Below are 27977 nucleotides of genomic sequence, written 5' to 3'. Positions count from 1 at the left end.
GCAACTGCACCAAACTGGGAAATTGCCCAAGCCTTTTAGGTAGTGTTGTGGCCTTGCAATCACATAGAACTCCCCCTAAGTGAAGTGATATGTGGAGAAACAGAACAGATACAAGCAGGCTGGATGGCCCGAGCCAGCTGGGAGTCTTTGTTGGAGAGGGAAGACTTGATTGACGTGTTCAAGTAAATTGATAGAACTTCCGCAGAGATCCACCCCACAGGATCCTGGGGGTGGTGGGTCAATACAAAATACTGGTTCGTGCGTATGGTTAGAACCCGCAGCGTTCCTGTTGTGGCTCCTGCGGGCAAAATTGCTTATCGATAAGAAATCCCAGAAAAGAGTCGGGAAAATGTTGAAGGGCCGAACTGCTTCACGACACCAGCGCACTTCTGCCCTCCCATTGACCTGACGCCGCCTTTAACCCTGTCAAAGATGTCTGTGGGAAAGAAACACGCGTTGAACGACGAAGAGGCTACGCACTTCGTCAAGAAAGTCAAGACCGAGACTCCAATCGAGAGTGCTGATAACAACGCTTCTGAGCCGATCAAGGACAAGAAGCAGAAGAAGGACAAGAAAGAAAAGAAAGAGAGAAAGGACAAGAAGGACAAAAAGGACAAAAAGGACAAGAAAAACAAGAAGAAGAAGAACAAGGTGGGATCCAAAGACGTGGAGGTCTCGGACACCGATGCGCCATCCGCTGAGACCTCGTCGTCGGCTGCGTCATTAGCTGATGTCTCTATGTCCAATGGCGTCGCTGTTGTCGATTCATCCAGCAGCCCAGCCACATCCAACACAGCTGACGGCCAGCAACCTGCTAATTCGTACGTTTATCGTCAGACTGCCGCTCTGGAAGCGGTTCCTGAAGACGAGATCCAGCAATTCCTTAAAAAAAAGGGATCATAATTTCCGACCCCCTGAATATGCGACTGCGACCCATCATGCAGTTTTCCCACCTCCCGAAGACAGACTTGCTCTCCAAGAATCCTTTTGCTAGCTTCTCAGCCCCAACGCCCATCCAAGCCGCTTCTTGGCCGTTCTCTCTTTCCGGCCGCGATGTCATCGGTATCGCTGAGACTGGTTCTGGCAAGACGATAGCCTTTTCATTGCCATGCGTTGAGTCGCTCTCTTCAAGCCCCCGCCCGAAGTATTTTAAGAAGGATAAGACACCTCACCCCCGTGCTGTCGTTGTGTCGCCGACCCGAGAACTAGCTATGCAGACCCATGCAGCCATGTCGTCACTTGCGTCCTTCGTGGGCTTATCTACTGTCTGCCTTTATGGTGGCGCCAGTAAGGACGAGCAGCGTGGGCTGCTGCGGAAAAACAATGGAGCCGACATCATTGTAGCCACGCCGGGCCGCCTGAAGGATTTCCTTGCGGAAGGCTGCGTGTCACTGTCCGAGGTCTCGTTTGCGGTGCTCGACGAAGCTGACAGAATGCTCGATAAGGGCTTCGAGGAAGACATCAAGCTTATCCTTGGCAGCTGCCCACCCCGGGAGAAGAGACAGACCTTGATGTTCACTGCAACTTGGCCGACGAGTGTTCGCGGGCTTGCCGAGGGTTTTATGGTCAATCCGGTCAAGGTTACTATCGGTAACCGTACTCGAGCTGGCGGTGATGAGAACGGCGCTGGCAATGGGACGGTAGAGCTTCAGGCCAACAGCCGTATCGAACAGAAGATCGAGGTAGTCGATCCCCGTGCCAAAGAGCAGCGTCTGCTGGAATTGCTACGCGAGGCACAGAAAGGGAGCGGCAAGAACGACAGAATCTTAGTGTTTTGTCTATACAAGAAGGAGGCAATTCGTGTTGAGCAATTCCTTCAAAAGAGGGGAATGCGTGTGGCCAGCATTCACGGCGATTTACGGCAGGACCAGCGGACTCGAAGCTTGGAGTCTTTCAAAGCTGGCACAACAACTGTCTTGGTTGCCACTGATGTCGCTGCTCGTGGTTTGGACATCCCGGAAGTGAAGCTTGTCATTAATGTTACTGTAAGTTGCACACATCATTGACCCATCGCATCACCAAAGGCTTATCTAACCTGTTGCAGTTCCCACTAACTATTGAAGATTATGTGCATCGTATTGGCCGGACCGGTCGGGCTGGCAAAGAGGGAAAGGCGATTACACTCTTTACCGAGCACGACAAAGCACATTCTGGATCGTGTGTTATGCTCCTGTTCCTTCAAGACGAATCCTCGCTCCGAATGGTGCTGACCCTTCCTGTCCTTAGGCTCATCAATATTCTGCGCGCAGCGAACCAACCTGTGCCGGAGGCGCTGCTCAAGTTCGGCACGACAGTCAAGAAAAAGACACACGACTCGTATGGTGCCTTCTACAAGGACGTGGATATGAGCAAGAAAGGCACCAAGATTACATTTGACTAAGTAGCGATGGGTGAGCAAGTGTCGGGGGTTCATTTTGTCTCTTTGTTCACATTCGGTAGCAACGGCTCTATGAGCGGTACAGCTGGCCTCCGTGAAAGGCCTTAATCGCGGTGTATAGATACTTTCGTTCTGACAGACCCCTTTTATTTCCGCGACAAGTTAGCACAGCGGGTACTGAGAATAATAGAACTGGGAGCGACATACACTACTGCCATAAAAGGAAGGGCGATTGATGCTACCAAGGCAAGCTGAACTATTGCCTGTTTGGAAACACCTAAGATTAAGGCTGAGGCAAGCGGCTGTGCAGAAACAGCACGCTTGACAACGGGGTATGTCACCGTCCCGGCAAGCAATGCCCATGGCGAAGGCATTACTTCGAAAATATCGAATCTTATCCCTCTCTTGCTGAAGTATCGTGAGATAAAGACCCCGCACCACACAATTCGGCACAGCATGTTGATTGCGTTTGCTACAACCAGGCCAATTGCGTCCCAATGAAGCACCCTCAGACAGACGAACCCAACAATGGCGAAGACCGCCGAAAACACGCCCATCCATGCAGATTGCTGATGCACCTCTCGTTCAGTTGCGACGGATGCGACAAAGGCCTCAACCACTCCGTTGACACCCAGAAATGGAATGTACCACATGTACGCTGCTAGACAATCGCCTGCGCCAGAGCCTGCCCAGCGCGGGCCGGTGATAAGCGCAAGGATTGAAGGCGCAGCTGCTGGGCCCAGGGTAGTAATGACAAGAGAGAGGAGCAGGTAGAACTTGAGGAGAGACTGCAAGTGGGAAGCCGCTTTGTGATGCCGATCATCACTCGTTCTTCCCTTCAGTTGATCTGCACTTTCTTTCTGCGAAGATAATGTCACGGAAGCTGTCAAAGGGGACAGCATCCGACTAAAGTAACTGCGACTGCTTTCCTCGATTGGCTGGAAGACAAGACGAGCGAGCAGACCGCCATAATTGTTTGCAAGGGCATACACGCCTTGAGCTGTGGGAGTGGAAAAGATGCTTACCAAGAACATGTCGCCTTGGGTTAGGATGTGTTTGACTACACTCTGGGCCATCATGCTTGAAGCAAGCTGCAAGGTCGGTCGATAGAAGCACGACAGCACAAAAGGAGATGGGGGTGCATCTGATTGGCCTATCTCCGGCTTGCTTTCTGTCGGCTTATCGTTGCTGGATACTTGAGGAATACGTCTCGGAAGAAGGGAGAAACCCTCGGACTTTGCGAGCGAGTTAGCACGCCAGGAGTAAACGACCAGAAGGCCAAAGCCGTAGCTTAACTGGCCAAGGGCAAATGGCAGGACACCCAGTCCCCGACCGGCACCCCATGCCGCTGAGGCTAGAGTAACTAGACAACGGATGAAGGTGGCAAAGGATTCAGCTGTTGCTCTGGTGCCAAATTGTAGGCGAGTCTGCATGACCACAAAGGCAGGTTCCGATGCAAGCTCGAGGACGGCAGCGAAGCCGTAGATGTAGAGGGACACCACAAGGTTTGGTGCTGATTGCAACGTTGTCGCGCTGAGTGATTGCAAATAAAGTGACCCTAGGATGACGGCAAGAGGGATACCCAAGGCGAAAGACAGATAGCCGAGGTTGACTACCGCTTGGGCTCCCGTCGAGTTGCTCGTAGATTTTTCTTGCTCACAACCATTCTGAGCGAATGAGTTCTGACGCTGAATAGCGACACGCAGGCTTTCCCGGGCAAAGAATATGACCGACAAGTAGTAGACTTCAAGCTGCGTTGACACGCCAAGCAATGGTGCAGTGAGGAAGCGCAGCAGCAGTTGGTTCGCCACAAAGGTGATGGCTCGTGACGCGACTTGCAGCAGTATCAGCACCGACGCTCCGCGTAGGGCGTGCCGGCCAGCTTCTGCTGGTTGGGCTGCAGACTGCATTGATTTGAGGTTGTGTTATCTGCTTTGTGTGAAGGAACTTCTTATCATTGTCTCTGAGAGTCGAACGAGGGTCCGCATCCGACAAGTGGACGGTGGGCTGGATGTCTTGGAATTTGTGGATTCCATATACTGTGCGGCTGACATTGAGAGGGATGTGGAGCTATCAACTTGTCATCCGATTGGCTTATCTTGGTTTCCTCGCGAACTTCACGGGAAATTCCGATTCTTACGAACGTCACGACAACAGCAGCCCAACTAGCTTTTGGGAATGATTGCTAAGATACACTGACAGTCAGGCCTGCATGGTGCTTCTGCGGTGCAGTAGAGCTTGAAGATGTTTGTGAACCCGTTTTGTATGCCGTCAAAAAGCGGCACAGAATGGTTCTCAGTCGGGCTTGCCTCTTCATATCCTGACGTTGCCCTCGACGACAATGAGCCCAGAATCTGCGGAAAGCATGGTTCCAAGGACCAACCAGGATGTAAAGTCTTTCACGTCCCTAGAAATGATGCTTCTCAAGCAAAGGAGGTTGAGGTTGTACCCGACAATGTTGTGCAGGATTTGACAGATCAGGTGTTGGTCTTCAACTACCGCGGGACCATCCATGCTATTGACCATGTGTGACGCGATCCTCTACAATCCTCAACCAGTAATGTCAGCTTGCTAACTTGCTATTTGCCGCTAGCAATGTCCTCACTCCTCATATCCTCTCTCGCAAGGCGTCCCGTTCGACATCGAGGATTTTGGCATCGTCCTCAGCGCAGGCCTGACTTGTCCCAAGCACAACTGGTCATTTGACTTATTTACCGGAATATCTGATCATGGGAGCTATAAGCTAAACGTTTGGGAAGTCCAACTACGTGACCCGAATGGCGCGGATGCCGATAGCGGCGACAAAGAGGTCTGGGTAAGGCGCAAGCCCAGGATAGGTTAGATGTCATGTAGAATGCTGTTCTAGCAATCTGGACAAATGAGTTAGAGCCTACATTAAGGCTGAGACTTGTCGACAATGACCTATGATAAGATGGGTAAGAGAAGACCCAAGAAATCTGTCGAACCTAGCTTTTAAGGCAGTTTCATTCTTCTTCTATGCTTGCTTTCGTTTACATTTATCTTTTATCCCTCCTTCCCTTCTTTTCTCCAACTACTGTAAACAGGCGGGTCTCCATACTTGGTAATGCCCAACCCACCACTAAGTATACCTGACACCAAAACCGGATTAAAACAAACGGCATTCCTCGCCATGATCAGCTGCACCGCATTCAATAAACGGGGACGCGTTTTTCCTCCCCCAAAACCGACCCGATCCAATTATTCTTTTGAAAGAGGGCGCTCACTTTTCCAATATCCTCTCCGTAATCCGCCAAGTCAAGTAGACACCCACCGTTCTCCTCTTTCCCTCATTTAGTACCACTTTGCCTTGCGATTTGGTGGCAGGCTATGGCGGTAATCATGAGTGACCTTGACAACTTGGTTTACAATCACTTGTACCTACCAAATCGCATACTTGCAACTGAGAACGAGAGCCTTGACCTCGTTGAGGCAAACTTTGTCAATACGCTGCGAATGCAGTTCGAATCATGGAGGATGCCCATGGGTATTCACCGTCTCCAAGCCTGGATGCCTGGAGAGTAATTCGTCGTTCTCTGATCAGTTCTCGCTCATAAGTCATTCTGGCAAAATCAACAAGGGAATTCTCATCCATAAACTGCGTTCAATGTTGCCCACCGACGCTCTCTTGCTTCACATTCGAGCCCAGAATGCAGGCCTGTTCATCCATCGTCATACTGAGTATGCTTGATGAGAAGGATACTGTCTGCCTTCAGCTGCTAACCAGTGAGTAAGCACGGAGATGAAGTTCGAAGTTTTGAAGCTCAGCGATAAACCAAGATATCCTTGCAGGAAACGACGGCCTCCGCTAAGACTTATTGGAAGTCGCGTGCAGCATCAAGGACGAAGCATTCAACGACACAGGCTTCATGTCAGCCTTGACCAGGTTTCTTAAGAAAGCATCGATCGGATCTAAATTTGCGACTCAGGTTTTCAAGGCTGGAGTCAGCAGCCATGAGCTCAGAGATCACTGTGTGCTGACCATCTTGAGCTCCAAGATGGTGGCAGTTATAGGGGCAAATGATTGCCGAGTTTCCGTTCACTTTTCCTTAAGCGAGTAAGAGATGACGTTTCCTGCTCCAAGGGTCAGTCCTGGATACACTCACCTTTTTGGCTCTTCTTGAGAGTTGGGATTACACATTTTCTCTCCTTCGAAGTTGGCCGTGAGGTCGGCCAATTTGAGTATGAGCTCCTCGTTTGCGTGGTTTTAGCTCTCCTCCTCTAGTGGGCCCAATACCTTACACCAAAGGACATGCACGTTCTCAGCGCCAATATTTGCCGTCAGATGGTGAAGCTAGAGCAGCTTCGAGAGGATATAAAACATCCCGAAACTGTCGAAAATCTATTTCTGTCCTGTCTCCTCGTATGGAGTCTATCGTGAGCCATACTCGCCGTCATATTGAGTCGCTCTGAAAGCAGTTCAAGCGCCGAACTACAAAACAGATCCACTATTTGAAGAATGCCTCGCTTGACCAGCAGCGGCTGACACTAAAGCTTTCCGGGTGGCTTTTGAGGGACATACGAGGGCAGACTCAACGAATGCTTTCTGATCGTCGTCCCTGCTGGAAGCTCTGCACGATTTCAACCATTCCTCCTCTCTGAACCAAAAGTTCATTGAATTCGCAAGACCAATCCTTTGGACGGCTGAGGAAGAGGACAAAGTCATGGTAACACTGATGGAGATCTCTCACTTCGTATGCGACGACTGCTTGACATTGTGTTTCAGTTTGTCAAGGCCATGCAAGAGAAATGAGCCTGGTCTTCTCGAGTTGCTAGAACTCGGGATGGCTCTCGATGGGGAGACCTGCCGAAAATACCCTCTTCTCCTTGAATATCATCCGCTGTTTAGCCCTGAGCTGCTTGAATATCACCAGCTGACGACATATAGAGACATGCTGAGAGCGCAACAAATAGTGAATATCTGATCAAGAGATTTAAGTGATGCAACGGAACGACAAGGACAGTCTTTGACGATCCCAGTTTTTCCTGTTTTGCATGCCGGTTCTACGACGAACATCCGTCTGCTGCGGCTGCAATGCATGCTTTACATAGCTCAATCAAGGTGAACGCTTTCCACAAGATGAAAAACAAACGCAAGGAATGACAGGAACTGGGCGACGAATACCAAATGCTGTGCAAGTTTGTTAAAAGCAGCACCTGGATCTCGTCGACGAAAATGATCCGCACGGCAGGGTAGAACACAACGCCTTTCGTGGCCCAAGATGCCGTTCAGAAGATAACTCTCTCGACTCTAAATCCAGTCTTGTAAGATCCACTCCCCAAGGAAGACTACATGGCTAAAGTTGTTGTTTTCGAGCGAATGTGCTTAGAGGACTTTGCCAAATACAGAGACAACACTCGGTACATCTCAGCAGCACGCACTCATGACGGACAGGCGGATGGTATGGACCCAAAGTGTCTTCTCCGTGACTATCACCAGCTCGCGACCTTTGCCGTGCTATGCTTTCGTTCACATTGGCAACGTTTACTAAATCAAGTAAGTGATATGCGCACGCGTGCAACCTATCACCTATTGCTTTCCAGCTTCCCGTTTTCTCTTTCTTTACACCTTTTTAAGTTCAGCGGATGCTAACCTCTCTTTCACAGTCCTGAGAACCAAGTATGGCATAAACCCATTCTCATGTGCCTGGGATGAGGTTTGTAAGCCAGATGGCCTCGAGCTTGCTTACTACGACCGTCACGGTGGCGTATGGATTGGGCAATATCGAGTGCAGCCCAAGTTCACTTATTTGGTTAAGCTTCAGCTGCGCACAAATTCGTCGTAACCCCTCATTTTCAATAAGATCAGTAATAGGCTTGACCGCAGCGGCCATAATAATTCCCCTGTCCAATAGAACAAAAAATATGGAACACCAATGATGCGCAGGAGGAAAGCATCCGAAGATGTTAATCCACCTTTTGACAGAATCAAATGTTGATGCCGAGAAAAGACAGGACGAAATGCTCCGTCCATAGCCTAACGACAAGGATACGGAAGGAGGTATTGAAGACTGAGACTACATCGGAAAGCATGCTGTCCACGGTGGAGGTACGCCTCGGCAAATGATGTCCTGTAGGATTCGGAAGCTTGAGCTGTCAAGCATTGAGCTCAACGAGATGCCCCTCATGCTGAAGACGTCAACGGCTGTGACTCTGGACATTTTCCCCGGCCAACCCCATCGTGGGATTGGTCAACCTCAATCTTCCAATCAATCGGAGAAAAGCACCGTCCACGGAGCAAACCGTGTTTGTTTGCGCGGGAGGCTTCATGAAAGCTCGACTTCGTGGCCCAGGCCAATGGCATCATGCAGAATCCCATCGCGGCGCGAGTGCCGTCACTTTTCCATGGTGCACTGCTGTCGTAGCTCACCATCCAACCGCGCCCCTGCCAAGCCATCAGGCAAAGGGTATGGACTCCACTCGGTGCAGGTATCGATACCAGTACCAGAGACAACCCCTGGCAAAAGATTGTCATCGGGTTGGTCCAACTCGCCACCACACTGGATTCTGGAAGGAGATCGTGAACACGGATTGAATACTCCGTGGTTTTACTTACGGAAAATATTTCCATTAGGACTCTTGACTCGGCAAATCTGGACGATGCAGGTTGTTGTCAACGTTGAGGGTGCTCTAAGCGCCCCTCCACTCCAACGCCAACGCTGATCCCACCGTGGCGCCAAGATACCCAGTACCTGCACATGTATCCCAGTGGCGCAGGTTGGTGGGTGGATCTCCCCGTGTTTCATGTTTTTGAGACGGCGAAGTAACGAGCGCATGAAGACGATGGTGGGGCTTTCATTTCCTCCATGATCGAGGATTGAAGCTGGCAACGTTCGTGGTGAGGATGGATGGAGGGCAACTGATGAGAGGATTGAGCTGCTGTTGACGGTTTGGTAAGGAAGATGAGTTGGTTGATGTCGTGCCAGACAAACTGACGACGTCAACGGCAGCGCTGTTCATCAATGATCCACCAAACCCCCTCCCTCCTGAAACCGCTTTTCATCCAAAGCAGCCACCATCAGGCATGCTCTCCCACAGCTGGCTACCCTGGGCAAAATAAACTCCATCCACTGCTGGCATGTTGTTTCGACCACTGCAACCCCTTCACAGCTCAGCCCCTCCCCTCCAAATCAGCGCCGTCCGCCTGGGGGCTTCGAGCGCCAGTGACTCGCCGCTGGATGGTCTGCCGAGCTTACCCCCTGAAGTTCCCGGGGGCGGCATGTCAAGATGGCCGGCATATATCTGCATATACGCCTGTCATGGGCAATATGTACCTGCTTTCCAATTCCGCCTCTCTTTTTCTTCCACACCCACGCATACGGCCACCGTCGTGTCTTTTCCGTTGCTGTACACTCCCGTTCTTTTCGGTGAGCTAGCATTGCTGCTCAACAGACTCCATTCTTTACTCCAGACGCCAGGTGTTCGCGTAACCTATTCGCTCTTTTTCATCTTGTTACATTTCCATTCCCAGTAATTCCTGACCGCAGGCCGTTCTCTTTTCATCTACATCAATATTGCCCTCTGAGTTTTTGGTGGCAGTTGGTCTAGACTTACCGGTTATATCACCTAGGTAGTAAAAGTATATTTGCCTTGTCTTCAAGCCAGAACTGCAGCTCCTGCTTCCCATTCTTTTAGTCTCTGGACAACGACATTCTTTCAGGGTTCAGATTTACCGGACGAGACACACAAACTGTGCTGATAACCATGCGCTCTGCCGCGACCCTGCTGCTCTCCCTTTTCTCTCTAGCCCAGGCCCGGCCCTTCGCCAACGTCCCGGGCTTCCAGCTCATCTGGGGTGACGAGTTTGACGGTCCAGCTGGCGCCCTTCCAGACCGGGACAAGTGGAAGATCATCACTGAGTAAGTCCTTTCCCTTCTACTAGCCCAGACAGACGAAGGTACTAACATGTATAAGTCTGCACCACAACAACGAAGTCCAAACATACACGACTTCCAACCGCAATCTCCAAATTTCCGGCGGCTCAACCGTCCAACTTGTGCCCCTCAAGTCCAACGGCAAATGGACCTCCTCCCGCATCGAGTCCCTCCAAGCCTTCACCCCTGCCCCTGGCAAGATCACGCTCTTCACAGCTGACATCCGCTTCGGCAACAACGTCCAAGCCAACAAGCAAGGCCTGTGGCCTGCCTTCTGGATGCTGGGCGAGTCCGTCCGTCACGGCACACCCTGGCCGCAGTGCGGTGAGCTGGATATCATGGAGACGGTGAACGGCTTGCCGACGGCGTATGGCACGGTGCATTGTGGGCCGGATGGGAACGCGTCTGGTGGACCGTGCAATGAGCCTATTGGCAGGGGAGGAACTGTGTCGTTGGAGGATTATGGTTGGCATAACTGGGCTTTACAGGTCGATAGGACGAATGGCGGAGACTGGAGGGGGGAGGTTATTAGGTGGTTAAAGGATGGGGCGGTTTTTCATGAGATTAGTGGGGCGGCGATTGGAGATGAGAAGGTGTGGAAGAGCTTAGCGAGGAGCCCGATGTTCTTTGTGTTGAACGTCGCTGTCGGGGGTAATTGGTGAGTTCTTTACCCAAGGGACGAGGGATTTAAGGGACTGGTGGCTAACAAACCACAGGCCTGGTGACCCGAACGACGCGACGCTTGACAGCTGGGGCAGCATGATGGAGGTTGACCGCGTTGCTGTTTACCAGTCGACCTAGGCAGTTGGCGGGCGATCAGTCTCCTTGGATATTTTGGGCACCCGACATTCTGAAAGAGTTCGTCAGTCGGATTCAGGGGTAATTCCAGCTTAAGGGATGGCCTCACTCAAAAGACTGCATCATGTCAATGGTCAGCAAAGAAGTTTTGGATACCCATCCTCTCGTTACTGGGCGTTCAGGATTAGGGTTACATGATATTTCTTCTGCTTGGCAAGTTTGATTCTTCTCCGGCAACATCCCCGCCCTTTTGTACATCACTTTGAGGTCATAGACCCAGCACATACGAGATGACATACAGTCAATTCACTGTGTAACATTTGTCTCCCTGGCTCCCGTCAGGGGCTCGATCCGCATGACAAATATGGAATAGAAGCTAGCTCTATCCAATTCTCACCTCTAAAGACACATGCATCTATTGGTATCTCTAACCCCCTAACCTCTACTCAAAAATGCTCTGCTTGTACACCGAGGGATCAATATAGGGCGACCCGCCTCTCCCCCCAAAGCCCCACCTAATCTGTGAAGCCATTGCAATCTCCGTCCCCAAATGCTGCGCAAATGTCCACGCCAGCCCAGGATCCTTCTGGAAACCCCTTCCAACAAGCACCACATCCAGCCCCTCCTCTTCCAGCAACCGATTCGCCTGCCGACCATCTGTGATCGCACCGACGGTCGCAACAACTAGTTTATCCCCCACAGCCTTCTTAACCGCCACCGCGAACGGCGCCTGGAACGCAGGCCCGCTTTTAACTTTCTGTTGGGAGTGCACGCCGCCAGAGGAGATGTCGATTAGATCAATGGCGCCCTGCTCTGCGAGCTTCTGAGCAAAAACTACGGTGTCGCTCAGCTTCCAGCTCTCTTCGGGCAGGGTCTCCTCAACCCAGTCGGTTGCGCTGACGCGCAGGAAGACGGGGATATGAGGGCCGACCGCGTCGCGAGTAAGCTGGGCGATTTCCAGAGGAAGGCGCATCCGGTTCTCGAGCGAGGGACCTCCGTACTCGTCGGTGCGGGTGTTTGCTTGGGGAGAAAGGAAGGAGGACAGGAGGTACCCATGAGCGTTGTGGATTTCGACAAAATCCACACCCGCAGCGACGGCCCTCTTCACAGCGGCAACCCAGTCTCGCTTGAACTGCTCAATATCCTCCCTGCTCATGGCTTTTGGGCTGGGGAAAGCCGCAGAGAAAGGCACTTCACTCGGTCCAACGACTCTATCCGGCCACCCGCCGACCTTCTCGGTGGCGATAATCGCTTCGTTCATCTTCCACGGCGCAACTGTGCTCGCTTTGCGGCCCGCATGAGCAATTTGCACGCCAATTTTCTGGCCCTGGCTGTGCACGAAGTCGATTACCCTCTTCAACGGGGCAATATGCGAGTCATCCCAAAGGCCAACGTCTTGGGGGGTAATGCGGCCCTCGGGGGTCACGGCCGTGGCCTCGATGATGATCATGCCTGGGCCCCGCTGAGACAGAGCGCCATAGTGCATGAGGTGGTAGTCTGTCATGTGGCCATTTTGGGCGGAGTACTGGCACATAGGGGCGACCTTGACAAAGTCAGTCTACCTGCACTGCTTATGAGTGAGTGTGGGGGCATTACACCCAAGCGATTCTGGAAGGTCACACCGCGGATAGTCAACGGCTGGAAGAGCTTTGGTACAGGCTTCCCACTGGTTTGTGGATTTGCTGCCGTACCAGCCGGCGGGTTCTGCGCTGGCGTGAAGTAGGAGAGGTTCGGGGCTGGCTCGATGTCGACGTCGGGAAGGGACCCCATTATGTTTGACTCAGTGAGTGTGGGGATATGGTTCTTAAAAGGTGAGATAAGCTCTCTAGTAAGGGGATGAGATCACGCTCGATGAGAGGAATCGATGGCTTTAAAATGCCCATATGAAGAAGGCTTTAAAGTTCTTCCAGAAAGTTGTCGATGTTTTAAGGGGCCCACTTTGCTTAGAAATCGCGCCATTGTGCCGGAACATCTTTGCAATGGCCATGAAACGGGGATGTCCAGGCAAGATGCGCTATGAATTCTTATGTTTCTGGAACTGAGGCGCCCAAAAGGGATAAGCGTCAACGGCTAAAAATGGATCCCTTTGTTCCCACTGTTAGCGATACCGTTTCCGTTATCCTATTTTTCGACCGGGTTCACCACCGAGGGTGCTGGGTCGTGCTTACGACGCTGGCGGGCAAAAGCTACCTAAGTTGGACTAAATACAGGTAACGCCGGGAAAAAGACGCATAGGATAAACCGGAGTGGGTTAGAGGGAGTGTGGTGTACTATGCACAGGGGAAGGTTCTTGAAACCGGCCGGCCCCAGGTATGTGCCTCGTCGGGACCTACTCCGGGTCGTTAGGCTCGGAAGCTAGGTGATCAGCACGTTGGGCTTGGGGCGGGCTTGCGAGGGGGGAGCGAGGGAGGAGTGGTAATGAGATAGGATGCCCTGTGGCAGCGTCCCAGGCTTGCCCCCAGAATTCGACCTGGGAGGCCCTGGACGAACAGCTGGAAGGATGACCAAAAAGCCCTTGGGTCTAGCCTGCGGGCAAGTGGGTTGTTGAAGGAGGTGAGAGGGCAGGAAAAGAAGTGGCCTCTGGAAACTACACCGCCGCAGGGGCACTCTTTAATAGCCTTTGGGGAGTGATTGAACCGCGCGTGGTACTCCAGGAAGTCGCCGTGACCCGAGGCCTCTGCCAGCCACCGGGAGATGCACTTCCGGGAAAACTTCTCGAGGAAGGGTTGGCTGAATGCCCGCTCCATTGAGACGAGGGGGGTCTGTTGGCCTGCCTCCATCTGTGCATGTCCGGGGAAGGGACGCGACGTTTTTTGGGAGGAGAGGAAGGGAAGTAAAGCTACGCCCTGATGTCCGCGTGTTTGGGCTCCCACTGGCGCCTAGCCCTCAGGCCAGAGGCTGCTTGGTGCAAGCGGGACCAGCCGCGGTAAGGGGTTCGGGCGAACCTAATCCACAGAGGGTGGCTGGCCGGTAACATCACAATTCGGTTCCTCCATCGTACCCGTTCTCTGTCCAGATGTACTCAGGGCAGAGGCCGGCAAGCCACCAGAGTCACGGGGTGGGTATTGTCCTCCACACTGGGAATATCACCCTCAGTGCTGCGTTTACAACCTTAGTAAGAGATGATCACACCGATGCGAGTCTGTATGGGACCAAGCGGCCGTTGATCCCAGCATGCACGAGCGCCTGGACGAGGTCCAGCGCGGATCTAGATGAGACGGCTCCTGCAACGTCTGGGGGGAGCAGCCCCGAGTTTAGCGCTGCCGCCGTCATCTCCACACCTTTGCCGAAAGTCGAAAGTCGAAGCAAAGTGATCGGCCGCCAGCCCTTGTATGATGGCGGATCCCTCCCGGGCTTCGAGAGGGTGACCACTGTCGCTTGTTTGAAGGCCTTAGGGAAGGCCCCCCATTTTATGCAGCCTTCGGCGATAGCCCGGGTAGCTGGACGAACGAGCTCCCAGGTGTGTCTGAGGAATGTCAGTGGCACCCCGTCGGGACTGGGTGTGTTCGAGGTAGTACCGAAGAAGGCATCCCTGAGTTCGTTGTCGCTGGGTGGGTCAGCGAGCCTCACTGCCCACTCAGGGGGAAGACGGGGTCCGGGCCAAGCCGGGCGGGAACCCTCTTGGCCCCTGCAGGCCAAGGCTTGAGTAGCGAGGTAAGCCGCCATCCGCTCCGTGTCCGAGATCACTCTTCCATTCCCGACCATGACGGTGGGCCGGCCGTCCGAATGGCCGATGCGTCATCTAAGTATCTTGCCCCACTCCGCCGGGGTCCAGGCTGCGGCAACCCTTTCCCTGTAAAAGTTCGCCCTGGCTTCTTTGCAGAGCTTGCGGTAAAGTATGGGGTCAGTCTCCCTAGCTGTGGCCAGCACCTCCGACCACCAGGGGGCTCGTTTCGTGTGCCTGTTGGGGCGGGTCGAAAAACGGCCTGCCACTTTGGCGAGGGTATCGAACACGTCTCATGCAAATTGCTCGAGCTCCTCCCGGGAGTCAAAGTTAGCCGGGGCTGGGGGGGAAGGACCTTAGTAAATGGGCCGCCTCCTCGAAACGGGCCTCGGGGAGACGTTTGGGAGGGGGCAGGCAGCTAGAGGGGCGGCTAGGCACCGAGATGACTAGCGCACGGTGATCGGAAGTCCAGTGGGCGAACTCCGCAAAGGCTCGGGCTGGGCCGAGGGCGAGGTCAATGACCCCGCCATCGCGGTGTGTTAGGCCCTCCGGGTTGAGGATATGTAGCCCCCTCTCGGCAATCCACGCCCTGACCATATCTCCCTTGAGGTTGAGGCGTGCGCAGGGGGTCCCAGTCCGGGTGATAAGCATTGAAGTTCCCCACTATAATGAAGGAGTAGAGAGTGCACTAAGAGTTGATAGCGATTTCAAAGTTGGGATGTAGATAAACGTTGACTACAGTGACCGCTTGAAGGGAGATAGTGACTACCCCGTGCTCTGAGGCGGTCGGGGCCGAGGCCGAGAGCCGGTGGTCAACGTAAATCGCAGCTCTAGTAGCTGAATCGTCGATGGCGTAAAGGTGAAGCCCGGGTGACATCGAACCCTGCCGAAGATGACCGGAGGCTCCTGGATACACACCACCTGATACCGGTGTCTCACCGCCCTTTGGAGGACACCGTCGACGTTGGCCAGGGACCTTTGTACATTGGCTGAGATGATCTTACAGGTCCGACTCATCGGCAGAGTCTAGACTAGTTCTGACGATGATGCAGTCCTCGATATGCTCCTCCTGCTCAGGCTCCACCCGGGCGGCGGGGTGGGCTTGAGGGGCCGGGTTAGTGGGGACTCCGGTACTCAAGCCGCCGATCGGACCTCTGATCCTGGCCCTAGCCATTTTGGCGAGCTCTGCGGGCTGCCGGGGGGGCTCGGTGCGAGCCCGGAGAAGTGAAGCGGCAGTGGGAGTGGAGCTCTGAGGTTGGGGGGCTCCGACGCCCTGTCCGCCGGAGGGCTTGTGGGGCATCGGGGAGGACCTCCTCGTCGCCCATTATTTGTTGGGGTAGGGCCTTCGGAGCTGCCGGGGGAGCATTCTTGATTAGGGGTGTTCTGTGGGGGCGGGGGAAGGTTGCGGCGTCTAGCAGCTCGGTAAGCCGCCTGGCCGGCCTTCCTGACGGCCTTCCTTTGGGAGTCCGTCAATCTCATGACCTTGCCCTGTCAGACCTTCGGCTTGACCGGGCAGTCTACGTGACCTGGTTTTGCTGGGCCCAGTTTGGGCATTGGGGAGGGGAAGGTGTTGGTTGTGGTTATGTGCCGGGGCGCCGCACTCGCCGCACCTAGGGGCCGAGCGGCACTTGTCTTTATGGTGGAAGCCGAAGCATCGCTCACACGTGTAGAATCTGCCCTTGCGCTTCAGGAGAATCGAAGGATCCGAGTCGAATATTCTGAACGGCGTCACCTTTCTGGTGAGGATAACCAGGTAAGCTCCAGGGGTGCCCTTGACAGTGTGGACGCTGAAATCTTTCTCCTTGGTGACTGCAGCTGTCACATGGACACGGCAGTCCAAGGAAAGGGATGACCGGGCAGCTTCCTTTATATAATCCTCATGATGCCTCAGCCATATGGCTCATTTTCGTCGGTCATCCGGCTATAGACATCTTCCGGGATCAACTACGTATTTGTGCCGCTCACAACCATCCTGTCTCTGGTGTCCCTTGTGTTGGCAGTCGGTGACATGATAGACTTCTCTTGGTTCCTCCTCTCCCTAACACAAGGACACTTAGGACCAAGAAAGATTATTACACGTAGTACTTGACTTCGCTGTGCACCCCACATCGTCAGTGGCCATCATCTAACCCATTTGACCCATTGTCGATCCCTGCCTGCACAGACCACGTCACCCGTTACAGCAGCAACCGCCTCTACAATCAGAGGGTCGGTGTGTCTGCGGGAGCCGTCGTGTGCTAAGATGTACTTCGGGACGTTCTTGACTAGGTAGGCGAAAGTGAGCACCTCCGGGTCGATACGATAGTAGTGCACCTTGGCTTTTGCTGCCAAGGAGGAGCGGAATTCGGGGCGGAAGACCTCGATTGCAAAGCCGGAGTTAACTGGGTAAACCTTGACGATGTCTCTTCTAGGAAAGCCTAACTTCTCAACTAGGAAGGTGATGATGCTTGTTGGTTTGGCATTGCGCCTATCTGGGTGGTTCCTATCGACACGGAGGAAAACGCGACGGCTGAGCCCCTCCGAGACCGCTCCGTATCGCGCCGGGGTGGAGGTGTGGTTGCCCTGAGTCGTGGGGCCTGAATGTTTGGGGGGTGGGTGAGACGGGTCGAGATACAATTTAATTCAATTCTGTTTGGGGGGTTGGCCCCCGTTGGTTACTGCCTGAGCGTAAGTGCGTGGTCTGCCCTGGTAGGTCGGGTTGGTGTGGTTTTGGGTCGATATTAGAGGAGAAGGGGTTCGAGAAGGTTCTGGAGGATTCGATTGCGCTCCGATAGTCTCCGGGGGAGGGGAGGGAGGGGGGTTGGCTCCTCCTGAGCCATCGTAGACTGGATGAGAAAGGAGTGAAGCCTGGCGATGATAAGCTTCCCAACCTTCTTTTCCAGAGTGCCATCGAGCTTTCTCTCGACGTCCTCGATGGCGCGCAGCAGCTTTTCAGCAACGGATATGAAGGCGTTGAACTCCTTGACCTTCTCGCGGACCCTCTTAAGAGCGGCTAGAACGCCGGCGCTTGAGGGGCTATCTCGACGAGGGTGCTCGGTGGTCGTGGTGTTGCGAGTCGAAGTGCTCAGGTTAACCATTCCTGATTGGTTTATCCCCGCAGTACCCCCTATGATTGGCTGGATCCAGGAATCAGGGGAATTGGAATTGGAATTGGATTATAATTTTCGACCGGCTTCACCCCTGGGGGCGCTGGGTCGTGCTCAAGACGACGGCAAGCATAGCTACACTACTATATACCCTATATACATGCCACACTGGGAAAGACCTTGAGATGGGAAAAACCTGTGAGGAAGAAGGTAGCCGGGTGGGGGGAGGGGGGAAAATGGATACCCGGGAGGGGCAAAGACCTACTTCTGCAGAGCAAGTGGGATTTGGATCTCCAACTCCGATACTGACTCCTCCAAGTCGGTGTCGGGCTCCCTGTTTTCACGGCGCTTGACCCGCACGCGAAAGGAGAAACGAGGGGGCCGTAACGTCGGAATGGGTAGTCCTGTGGCCGCGTCGAACGCTTGACCCAGGAACTCGATCTGGGAGGATCAAGATTGGAACAGTTGAAAAGAGAACCGGAAAGCCCTAGGATCGAGTCTCCCTGCTAGCGGGTTGTTAAACGTGGTGAGTGGATAAGAAAAGAAGTGGCCTTTAGACACTAGTTGGCCGCATGCGCACTCCTTGAACGCCCTCGGAGGGTATTTAAACCGCACGTGGTACTCCACGAAGTCACTGTGGCCTGAGGCCTCTGCAAGCCATCGCGCGAGGCATTGCCGGGGAAAGCTCTCTAAAAACGGCTTCGCTGTGTGCCCGTCCCAACGGGCCGACGGGGGCTTGTTGGCGCGCCACCAGCTCCTCATAGCTGGGAGGGGTACCCGGCACCTTTTCGGGGGGTTTGGAGGGAGACCAAGCCACGCCCTAGGCCCCAAGCGACGCGGTTCCCATCGGGGCTGGGCCCCGAAGCCCGCTGCCGCCTGATGTAGGCGAGACCAGTCTTGGTAGGGGTGTCGGCGAAGTCGGACCTGAAGGGGTGGTCAGCTGGCAGCCTCTCGACACGGCTCCTCCGCCGAGCTTTCTCTCTATCCATTAGGAAGTCCGGGTACAGGCCCACCAGCTCCCACAGCCACTAGAATGGAATCGTCCACCACACCAGGAAATTCGCCCTAAGCGCTTCGTTCGCTGTTTTGGTCAGGGGAGACTAGGCGGCCCCGGATGCCGGCCCTCGTTGGGCCTGTGTCGAGTTGGACCATTCCATAGAGAAGAGAGGGGGCGACGACAGTGTTGAAGATAGCAGAGCCCGCCACCGGCTGAAAGCCCCGTACCCTCGTGTTAGATAGTCGCTTTATCAATCCCACTATCGAAGTTGCCGCTGACGCCTGGCGGCAGCCTGGGTCGCAGGGTTCAGCTTGGAGTCGAGTGTGACCCCCAGCCATTTGACCAATTTACCAGGGGAGAACGACACCCTTTCCACTTTAGTTGAGATCCTCGCTGGGTTGATTCTATTGCGCTTGGCCCCGAAGCCACGGGGGGAATGTGGAGGACCTCCGTTTTAGTCGTATCGACAGAGAGATACGTCGAGTCCACATCGACTGTCACCAGGAGTTCGTGGTAGCTCTGTCTTACCATCGGCTCCGCGTCATGTACCAAAGACTGCACCAGGTCGAGGGCCGACCTGGATGGCACGGCTCCCGCCACATCTAAGGGAAAGAGCCCCGAAGCTAGCGCGGCCGTTGTCATGCGCCTGGCCAGCAGTCTTTCAATGCCTTTGCCGAAAGTCGAGAGTAAGGTAATGGGGGGCCAGCCTTTATAGGCGCGGGTCTTGCCCTGGCTTGGACAGAGTTAACACCGTTGCTTGTTTGAACGCCTTGGGGAACGCCCCGAGAGCGATGCAGCCTTCAGTAAGAGCCCGGGCCGCTGGTCATATCTCGTCCCACGCGGCTTTCAAGAAAGCTAAGGGACTCCGTCCGGACCTGGCGTACTGGACGTGGCTTCTAGAATGGCGTCCTTGAGCTCGTCATCGTTGGAAACCGCCGCTAACTTAGCGGCCCAGTCGGGGGGTGCCGGGAGTCGAGCAGGCAGGCCTGTGCCCTCTTGCGCCCCGGCTGGGCGAAAGACCTGGGTGACCAGATACGCCGCCATCTCTTCTGTGTCTGATATCGTGTGCCCACCGACTACCATCACCATTGGTCGGTCGTCTACAGGGCTTGAGCGCCACCTGAGTATCCTGCCCCAATCGCTAGGGGAGGTCGCGGAGGCTACCTTGTTTCCATATAATTGGTTCGGGCCTCCTTGCATAGCTTACGGTATATCACTGGTTCGACCTCCCTGGCCGTCGCAAGCACCTCCGTCCACCACCGGGCGCTCCTCGTATGTTTGCCGGGACGGATCGCGAAGCGGCCCACCACACCTGCCAAAACGTCGTACACAGCCCATGCATACTCCTCTAGCGCCTGTCTGGTCTCGAAGGCCGCGGGAGGGGGGAAAGGAGAGTTCGGAGTAGTCGTGTGGCCTCCTGGAACTTGCCCTTGGGGAGTCGTTTGGAGGGCAGCAGTTGCTGCGGCGGTCTGTGGGGAACAGAGACAACGAGAGCTCTGTGGTCCGAAACCCAATGTGTGAACTCCGCGTAGCATCTCGAGGGGCCCGGAGCAAGGTCGATAACCCCGCCGGCTTTGTGTGTAGGGCCTGGGAATTCAGTATGTGCAAGCCCTGAGAGGCGATCCACGCTCTAACCATGTCCTCCTTAGGTTGGCTCGGGCCCTTGGGTCCCAGTCAGGGTGGTGGGTATTGAAGTCCCCGACTACCAAGGTCAGTCCCTATGGGGGGAGGGAGCGAAGCTGGAGCCAAGTGTCGGTAGCTAAGTCGAAATTCGGGTGTAAGTAGACATTGGTAATCGTTAGGCCGTTCATGGTCGCTGAGACCAGAGCGGGCTTGGGAGCGTTTGTGGCCGATGCTGTCAGCCGGCGGTCAATGTAGATTACCGCCCTGGTTGAGTTGTCGTCGAGGGCGTATAAGGTGAAGCCGGGGTGCTGTTTGACCTTGCCAAGAGGACCGGCGACTCTTGGATGCATACCACCTGGTAACGGTGTTGGACCGCCCGTTGAAGCACACCGTTCAGTTTGGCAATGGAGCGTTGGGCATTAGCTGACATAATTCTAATGGTGCGTGCCATGGTCGTTACACACCACTATGCAATCTTGGATCGGTTCATCCAGGCCGACAAGGCGCTCCTCTGGGTGGGAAGTGGGGCCTGCCGGGCTGGGCTGAATGCGCCTCGGATCGTGGGAGTGCGGAGCCGCAGGAATCCCGTGTCTCTATCTTGGGACACGGTGACCGGGGGGCAGAGTATGTGGGGGGTGTTGTCCATTTGGGGTGCTCTCGTGTCCCGGGTTGGGGCCGTCGGCCGGGGATCCGGTAGCGCGGTGTCCCTGGGGGAGCCGAAACCTGCGGGGCAGCGGGATGCACCGGTGGGGCGTCCGGGATGACCGTGTCCTCAGCTTCCGGCCTGGCTGGTTCGGGTGTAGCCGAGGGGTTGAGGGGAGGGTTAGGAGACCACTTTGGTGATCGGTAAAATGGGACGCCACCCCGGCTTCACTATCTTTACAGTTGACAGCCGCTACACCAGGTCGGCGGTCCACATACACCGCCGGTTTTCCGCTTCTGTTACCCACAACCCGTCACCCTTTTCAGTTACCTTATTTTGTCTGTCTATATGCGCTCCGACGACGCGACAGTGCTTTAAGCCTGGCGTTTATTACGACATCTCTCCTGTTCCCCCTCCCACCTGGTGGTAGGCGACCTTAACACCCACCATCCAGACTAAGACCTTCGCATCTTCCTCAACACGCGAGGCAAGTTGCTCGCTGAGTGGATTGCTGCTAGGAACTTCACTATCCTCGACCTTCAGGGCCAATGAATAGCCGCGGTAGCGTCTTGAACCTCGCGCTTGGGCCGCCAAGGGTCTTCTCAGAGTTCACACATTGGGCCTCTGACCATAGGGCTATGGTGGTCTCCCTGCCCTGCCGCTCCCTCCCCAACCCCCAACCCTCCCCCAACGTCTCTCCCTCCCGATAAGTTCGACGCAGCGGCCGTTGAACTCGCCCTCCTCCATCCTCCTCTTGTCCTGATTTCCTCCCGCAGGGATCTGGGGGATTATGTTTGGATCGTCTTGAATGTCCGGGCGGGAGTTATACGAGGCCACACCCGCCCCGGTGCCCGCACTAAGAGTGCCCCATGGTGATCTGAAACCTTGCCTGGTGTACCGCAAGCTTTACAAGGAGTTCTGGATGAGATATTACCAGAAGAAGGTCTCCTCCGCCACATCTCCCGCCGACCGGGCCTGCATACTCCGCTGGAGGACCAGCCTGGTCGACAACCGGTCTACGGCGATGCTGGTAAACCGTTCGCTCATCACAGACACAAGATTCCAGGACATCTGGTGTCCGAAGCCTTGAACCTCGTCTCCCTGAGGGAGCTGGCCACCCGCCTTATTCCCTACCCTTCAGACACCGAGCTCAAGGACGCTTTTCTGGGCGCTACCTCGAACACACCCGGCCCAGACGGTATAAACCTTAAGGTTTCCTACGGCACGTCTGGTACTTGCTCCTCCCAGCGGCCAAGACATCTGGCCCAGCATTGCATCGTCTTGACGGCCTCTCCCGGAACGTTGAAGCAGACAACGATGGTCGCGTTGTCAAAACCCGGCTGCAACCCCCGCAGGTATAGAGCCTGACGCCCGATCAGGCTCCTCTCTGTCTTTGGCAAGGGCATCGAGCACTTGGCCGCCCGCAGGATGGTGAAGCAAGGGTCACTCTAGATATCGACTTCGCCTACCCGTCGGCTCAATTCATACGTTTGAGAGAGGTCCTTTCGAGTTAGGGTGGACGCCCCCCCCCAAAAAAAAAAGGAAAAAAAACCTGTGGCGGCGCCATGGGCACGGCTTAGTACTTAGTCTAGATAGAACGTTTGCCAAAGAATACAGTTTATTTATCGCCACAACTGAAATAATCCCTCCTTTGCGCTCACCTTCACCGACAACCCTTCCAAACATCTGTTTCTAATTCCCTTCCCCCCCCCCAAAAAAAATATCTAACTCCCAACGGTGACTGAACCAATGATACTTCAACGCCTAAGGATCCTCGGCCATTATAGATCACTTTTTTTCGTTTCTCTTCCCAACCGTGGCTCCCTCCGCTTCATGGTCGTTCCCTGGCTGGATTCATTACCATTTCCTCCATCCCCCAAAGGCCATAAGAAGCAAATTTACCCTTTGAAGAATTCCCATCTGACTGGGCCCCCGAAAAGAAGCCCGAGCCGGCCCTTTTGGTAACGATTTTTGGCTACAATTCGTACGAATGCTTCTGCGGTATTGACAGCAATTTCGATGAATCCAAACCCACCGTGAATGTCCCCCTTTTGGGAAATCCTCGGTTGAAGGGCTCGCATCAAGGGTGATTATGTGTATCTTGGGGCATCTTACCGACGATCTGCGAAGTTTGAAGGCGCTGATCGGGCTTTTGCCTGCTACGTGGAGGGTATACGTTGAGAGCAAGTTGATTTTTCGTGCAAGAATACTCCTACAAAGGCTAGTAAGCATTCTCTTTTATTCGCGGTTGTGAAGGCGCAGTATCTGGGGAGGAAGGCTGCGTAGCGACAGCAACTAACATATGAAGACTTGCAGAAGTGTTCGCGCAGGTGTGCCGGTTTGGTCAGTTGTCGTTTTCGACTCCTTTGCATCAGCATAGACGAATTGATACGGGACAAGTACGACGATATTCTTGACACCTACCCTTTGGGTCTATTTGAGCCTACCAATATCTCATTTCCAGTCCCAAAGATCGACATCTCTGCTTACAAGATCCTAGGGGGCCTAAATCGCAAGCGTAAGCTCTCTGATACATGGATAATAACCCAAAGCTAACCAACACAGCAAAAAGCCGGCCCTCTTCTCCTTCGAGGATGCCCAAGGACTTTCTCTTTTTCTTTAAATCTTCTCCTAAAAGCCCCAGAAGATAAGCCGAGCTGCTGCGCATGTCCCTCAAATTTGACCCTTGCCGATGCCAACTTCCTAACAACAATGACTTCGAACGCTCAGCATTACCTCTCCCCCCAGCTCAAGAGCTATCGTAGCTTCTGGCGCATGTGCCGCGATCGCTGGCACAAGAGTGGAGAGAAGTTGGAGTTTTGGGGTGATGATCATGAATGAGGTCCCCCGTTGGGGTGGGTAACACTTTGGAATGGCACATGTAAAAACCTTGTGAGGAAATGTATCCCTTGGGAGGTTGAAGAAATGTGGGGTTTGTGTTTTGGGATCGGGAGAGAATTGAAGGAACTAAAGGAATGGAAAATGTAATAAGGGCGAGGGGAAGAAGAGTTGAAGACGCGGAATTTTTAGCTGGTACCTATGATATGCGCACCAGAGTTTGGGCTCCTTTTTTCTGGTTGCTGTGCAAAATCACAACCCAGCAAAAACATTGCTACACAGTCAGCGGAGTTAACGACCAAAAGGTCGAAAAAGGTGGCAATTTCCATGCGACGTGGGCCCGATTCGAACGGACGCTCCCGAAGGAACAAGATTTCTAGTCTTGCGCATTAGACCACTCTGCCACCACGCCGTGCTGATTTGCGGAGTCGTGAGCCTTCCACATGATCCCAGTGTGATGCAGCAGTACACTGTGGAGGGCAACAAACTGAAGAATAAATTGATCAGTAAAGCTTGCAATAGTGAGAGAAGCGTATGAGAAATTTGAGAGGCAAAGATTTTATGATCTTGAATTAGTTTGAGGTCATTAAGTCGCAGTGTTGACTACGGCCTTGTCCAACATGTTCTACCCCTTAACCCCTGAAAACCCTGATTCTCCACAATCGCCCGTGATTCTCAGCCTCATCTCTCTTCAATATTCACTCCACCCTTTGCACCTCTACACACTCTTGATTCCCCTGATCAAATCTGCTGCCTTCTCTGCAACAGCATACACCGTCGCTTGCAGCCCTCCGGCCACAATAATCGGCATGATGCTCGCGTCTACAACCCTCACCCCCTTGACCCCATAAACCTTCAGATCCGGTCCCACACATCCCCCTAGAACCTCTGGCATCATCGCGCACGTTCCCACGGGATGTGCCAGGCTAGGCCAAAAAATCCCCGGATTCGATCGGAGATATGCCATGATATCCTCGTCAGACTGACTGTCGACCCCGGGCACAAGCTCCCTTGGTTGGAGAGTCTGCATCGCGGGAGTCTCCCAAAACCGCCGCGCGTTGCGGACGATGTATGTGATGATCTTGCCGTCGATTGGGTTTTGTAGTGTGTTGTACTGCACGATTGGGAGATGGCCTCCTTCTGGGTCGAGTGTGACTGTGCCACGGGAAAGGGGTTTCAAAAATGGAGCTGGGTGTGCGCCGCTTCCGACAAGGGGAGATGAAGATACGCGGGAGTGGGGTGAGGCATATTGTGCTGCAAGGAGGGTTCTCTGCGCAAGGTATCCGGCTAGGAGTTCGGGCGAGGAGTGGTAGATGAAGGGGAGGTAGGAAAGAGGGTTTTGGGTCAGGACTTCCGCAGCAATTTGTGCGGCTTTTACGGTTGACTGAGTCAGATCTGCCAGGGAGAAAAAGGCTACGGTGTTTGTGTTGGCTGTTGAGACGGGGCCAGTCTTGTTGACAAGGTACTCGTTCCAGACAGTCTCGTTATAGGTTGCGTTGGTGAAGATGGTGTTTGGGCTGGGAAATGTCTCGTTCGCAAGGAGGTAGAGGAGTAATGTGGTTGGATGGTCTTGCAGGTTGGCGCCGACGCTGGGCAAGTTCTTTCGGACTGGGATACCGGCGGCTGTGAGGACGTCTGCTGGGCCGATGCCGCTTGCTTGGAGGAGCTGTGGTGTTTGGATTGCGCCAGCGGCAAGGATAACCTCTTTGCTGGAGAAGACAACTCTCTCAATTCCGTCTTCCCTTGAAACAATCTTCACTCCCTTAGCCTTTGGGAGCGCGCTGGTCATATGGAACAGTATTTCCTGTGCAATTTGTCCTGTAGCCAATCTCAAATTCCCCCTTGTCCCCTGCACCGGATCATAGTACGCCGACCGCGCCGTCTCTCTGGTCTGGGTGCGAGCATCAATCGTCTGCCCAGTCCAAAAAGCCCCCCTCCCTTGACCCCCATCAGCCGTATTCGGCTTCGGGAACCCAATCATCCCCCTCAACGCATCCCAAATCGTCCCAATCACAGTGTACTGCCAATCCGACACATGGACATGCACCGGCCCGGTGCCGTAAGCCCCCTCATCCCACACAACCCCAAAGGTTTCCGTCGTTTCTTCACTGGGCGGCTGGAAGGTCGTGCTCTTCTTGAAGTACGGCAGAAGATCATCCCATCCCCATCCAGGATTTCCCAGGGCTTTCCAAGAATCATAATCGCTCTTCGATCCTCGGACGTAGCCCATGCCGTTGACGACGGAGCCGCCGCCTACTACGGCAGGTACGGTTACGCGGAAGGTGTTATTGTTGAGACCGGGAACGGGGGCTGATTGGGGACTCCAGAGCATGGACTCGTCAACTAGGTTGGCATACCAGGGGACAAAGGCTTCGGGTTTGTTAGAGAAGGAGCCGCGCTCGAGGATCAGGACGGTGGCTATGTGCCAATGTGAATAATTTGTTCAAGAGGGTTAGGGGAGCAGGAGACTTTACTTTGGGGGTCCTCTGTCAGTCTGTTGGCGACCACCAAACCCGAGACACCTCCACCAATAATGATGTAGTCATATGTTGTGTCATTGAGGGTTTCTGTCTGCTGAACAGTAGCTGTAGCAACTGTGAGGGTAAGTGTGGCCGCCAAGAGGTGAGGAAACAGGCCAATTGGCGTTCGTCTTCTTGCCATCGCGGTTCTCTCAACCTTCAGGAGCTGTACGTCATTGAGAAGGTGAAGTTCTCAGGCTTAGAACCCTGAACTTGAGCTGTCCCCTTTCTTATAAACCTTTTGATGTCCCTACCACTCATGTTTCAAAGCTGAGTAGACCCATAATGTTTGGTTACATCCCCCATCTGCAAGCCAAGCCTTACCACCGTGGTACTGATGACGGGGTGCTGACGTGAGCGTGCTTCTCTCCCATAGTTGGAAAATGCCTCTATTGGCCTCGCTCGCGTATATCCCGGCTCAAACTCCGGTAGCGGCGTGGCCAGCAGCATAAACATTGACAGACTAAGCGCAAATTATCACACGCCATTGCAGCATTGTGAACCAAGCAAAAGTAATGTTCCGCAAGTTCCGATGGGTTCCTGCCAGAAGATCTGATACCAGGTACGTAGATCAGGTCAGCTCCTCAGCTTTCGTGAGGCCACACAAAGACTAGAACTTGAGATAGTGCCTGTCCGATGGTGACAGTATGAAGACTTGAGTTGACTATGTCTCTGAATAAGAACTGCTATCAGAAGTCGCGAGACCATACATGACTGGACGATGCATCCTACACAGGCAATGCTTGCGAGTATCGAAGAATATACCTGTCATGGGGCCAATAAGTCCCTATCAATCACCCCATCTAATCACTGACTTCGTCACCAAATCTATTCACACCCTCAACCTGATCTGATCACTGGAAGCAGCAACGGTTAGGTTAGGAGATTAAGCCTGCCACTCGACTCTCTGCTCTTTTCAGCGGTATGTCCTACAGCCTATTAACTCTTCTTGATCTCTTGTCTCCCAAAAAGACGATATGGCCAGAGACAGGACTTTGAGACACCCCTGTATATCGACCAATCCAAGAGGCCCGAATTTCTCCACCTTTGGGCAGGAGTTGTTTTTTAACGCCTCAATCCACCGGTAAACAGTTTCTGCATCCAGTCCAAACTTGACCAAACTGTGCAACATTGAAGTGTCTCGCGTGTTCTATGTCTCATCCATTAGCTCAAAAGTGACCTGCGCTATGGCTGCTGTTGCTTCGGGAGTGGAAATATCAGCGGCTAGTTCCAATGCCTTTCGTTTTCTGACGCCGAGTACAAATAAGCTCTGCAACATAATACCCGAACTTTGCTCAAACGCCATACGAGCCAATTCCTCCGTTACTTCTAAATTGGGTTTTATCTTTCATAACTTTGGGATGTCGATTCGCTTCATTTCCTTGCTAATGCTGTCGAGAGACTTTACCGGTGGTAAGCCATGCTGTGCCCACAGTCGAAGCATTGATGGAAAGCTTGCCTCGATAATTCTTTTCAGGATCCTGATTTGATCAACTACGTCACAGCGATGTATATCAATCTGCTTAGGGTACATTGAGGG

At 53.8% G+C, this 27977-nt stretch overlaps 9 protein-coding genes and 1 non-coding gene across 10 annotated transcripts; 2 read left to right on the top strand and 8 right to left on the bottom strand.

Annotated features, from left to right (window-relative positions):
* Window positions 1–432: 432 nt before the first annotated feature.
* CTHT_0047360 (ATP-dependent RNA helicase-like protein) lies at window positions 433–2380 on the top strand (the record flags this gene model as incomplete). Its single annotated transcript, XM_006695042.1, has 4 exons — window positions 433–821; window positions 995–1985; window positions 2045–2157; window positions 2227–2380. The coding sequence occupies 4 exons, from the start codon at window positions 433–435 to the stop codon at window positions 2378–2380; spliced, it is 1647 nt and encodes a 548-aa protein (XP_006695105.1).
* A 67-nt stretch (window positions 2381–2447) lies between these two features.
* CTHT_0047350 (uncharacterized protein) lies at window positions 2448–4287 on the bottom strand (the record flags this gene model as incomplete). The annotated part of the gene is made up of 2 exons (XM_006695041.1): window positions 2448–2520; window positions 2900–4287. The coding sequence occupies 2 exons, from the start codon at window positions 4285–4287 to the stop codon at window positions 2448–2450; spliced, it is 1461 nt and encodes a 486-aa protein (XP_006695104.1).
* Window positions 4288–10099: 5812 nt separating this feature from the next.
* On the top strand, window positions 10100–11070 carry CTHT_0047340 (endo-1,3(4)-beta-glucanase-like protein; the record flags this gene model as incomplete). The annotated part of the gene is made up of 3 exons (XM_006695040.1): window positions 10100–10254; window positions 10310–10927; window positions 10986–11070. The coding sequence occupies 3 exons, from the start codon at window positions 10100–10102 to the stop codon at window positions 11068–11070; spliced, it is 858 nt and encodes a 285-aa protein (XP_006695103.1).
* A 439-nt stretch (window positions 11071–11509) lies between these two features.
* CTHT_0047330 (uncharacterized protein) lies at window positions 11510–12837 on the bottom strand (the record flags this gene model as incomplete). The annotated part of the gene is made up of 2 exons (XM_006695039.1): window positions 11510–12610; window positions 12664–12837. The coding sequence occupies 2 exons, from the start codon at window positions 12835–12837 to the stop codon at window positions 11510–11512; spliced, it is 1275 nt and encodes a 424-aa protein (XP_006695102.1).
* Window positions 12838–14193: 1356 nt separating this feature from the next.
* On the bottom strand, window positions 14194–14772 carry CTHT_0047320 (uncharacterized protein; the record flags this gene model as incomplete). Its single annotated transcript, XM_006695038.1, has 1 exon — window positions 14194–14772. The coding sequence occupies one exon, from the start codon at window positions 14770–14772 to the stop codon at window positions 14194–14196; it is 579 nt and encodes a 192-aa protein (XP_006695101.1).
* Window positions 14773–15061: 289 nt separating this feature from the next.
* Window positions 15062–16031, bottom strand: CTHT_0047310 (uncharacterized protein; the record flags this gene model as incomplete). Its single annotated transcript, XM_006695037.1, has 2 exons — window positions 15062–15320; window positions 15736–16031. 2 exons carry the CDS (start codon window positions 16029–16031, stop codon window positions 15062–15064), a joined length of 555 nt encoding a protein of 184 aa, XP_006695100.1.
* Window positions 16032–16142: 111 nt separating this feature from the next.
* Window positions 16143–17808, bottom strand: CTHT_0047300 (uncharacterized protein; the record flags this gene model as incomplete). Its single annotated transcript, XM_006695036.1, has 4 exons — window positions 16143–16540; window positions 16697–16769; window positions 16898–17293; window positions 17602–17808. 4 exons carry the CDS (start codon window positions 17806–17808, stop codon window positions 16143–16145), a joined length of 1074 nt encoding a protein of 357 aa, XP_006695099.1.
* A 767-nt stretch (window positions 17809–18575) lies between these two features.
* Window positions 18576–20787, bottom strand: CTHT_0047290 (uncharacterized protein; the record flags this gene model as incomplete). Its single annotated transcript, XM_006695035.1, has 5 exons — window positions 18576–18741; window positions 19191–19416; window positions 19699–19863; window positions 20022–20283; window positions 20602–20787. 5 exons carry the CDS (start codon window positions 20785–20787, stop codon window positions 18576–18578), a joined length of 1005 nt encoding a protein of 334 aa, XP_006695098.1.
* Window positions 20788–24248: 3461 nt separating this feature from the next.
* Window positions 24249–24330, bottom strand: CTHT_0047280. The gene has a single exon. It is a non-coding gene; the product is annotated as a tRNA-Ser (tRNA).
* A 306-nt stretch (window positions 24331–24636) lies between these two features.
* Window positions 24637–26579, bottom strand: CTHT_0047270 (uncharacterized protein; the record flags this gene model as incomplete). The annotated part of the gene is made up of 2 exons (XM_006695034.1): window positions 24637–26336; window positions 26393–26579. The coding sequence occupies 2 exons, from the start codon at window positions 26577–26579 to the stop codon at window positions 24637–24639; spliced, it is 1887 nt and encodes a 628-aa protein (XP_006695097.1).
* Between the last annotated feature and the right edge of the window lie 1398 nt (window positions 26580–27977).

Source organism: Thermochaetoides thermophila (assembly GCF_000221225.1).
Source record: "Thermochaetoides thermophila DSM 1495 unplaced genomic scaffold scf7180000011818, whole genome shotgun sequence".
Classification (NCBI taxonomy): domain Eukaryota; kingdom Fungi; phylum Ascomycota; class Sordariomycetes; order Sordariales; family Chaetomiaceae; genus Thermochaetoides; species Thermochaetoides thermophila.
The sequence above is the reverse complement of the archived record's forward strand: the minus strand, read 5'-3'. Positions and strand labels throughout refer to the sequence as shown.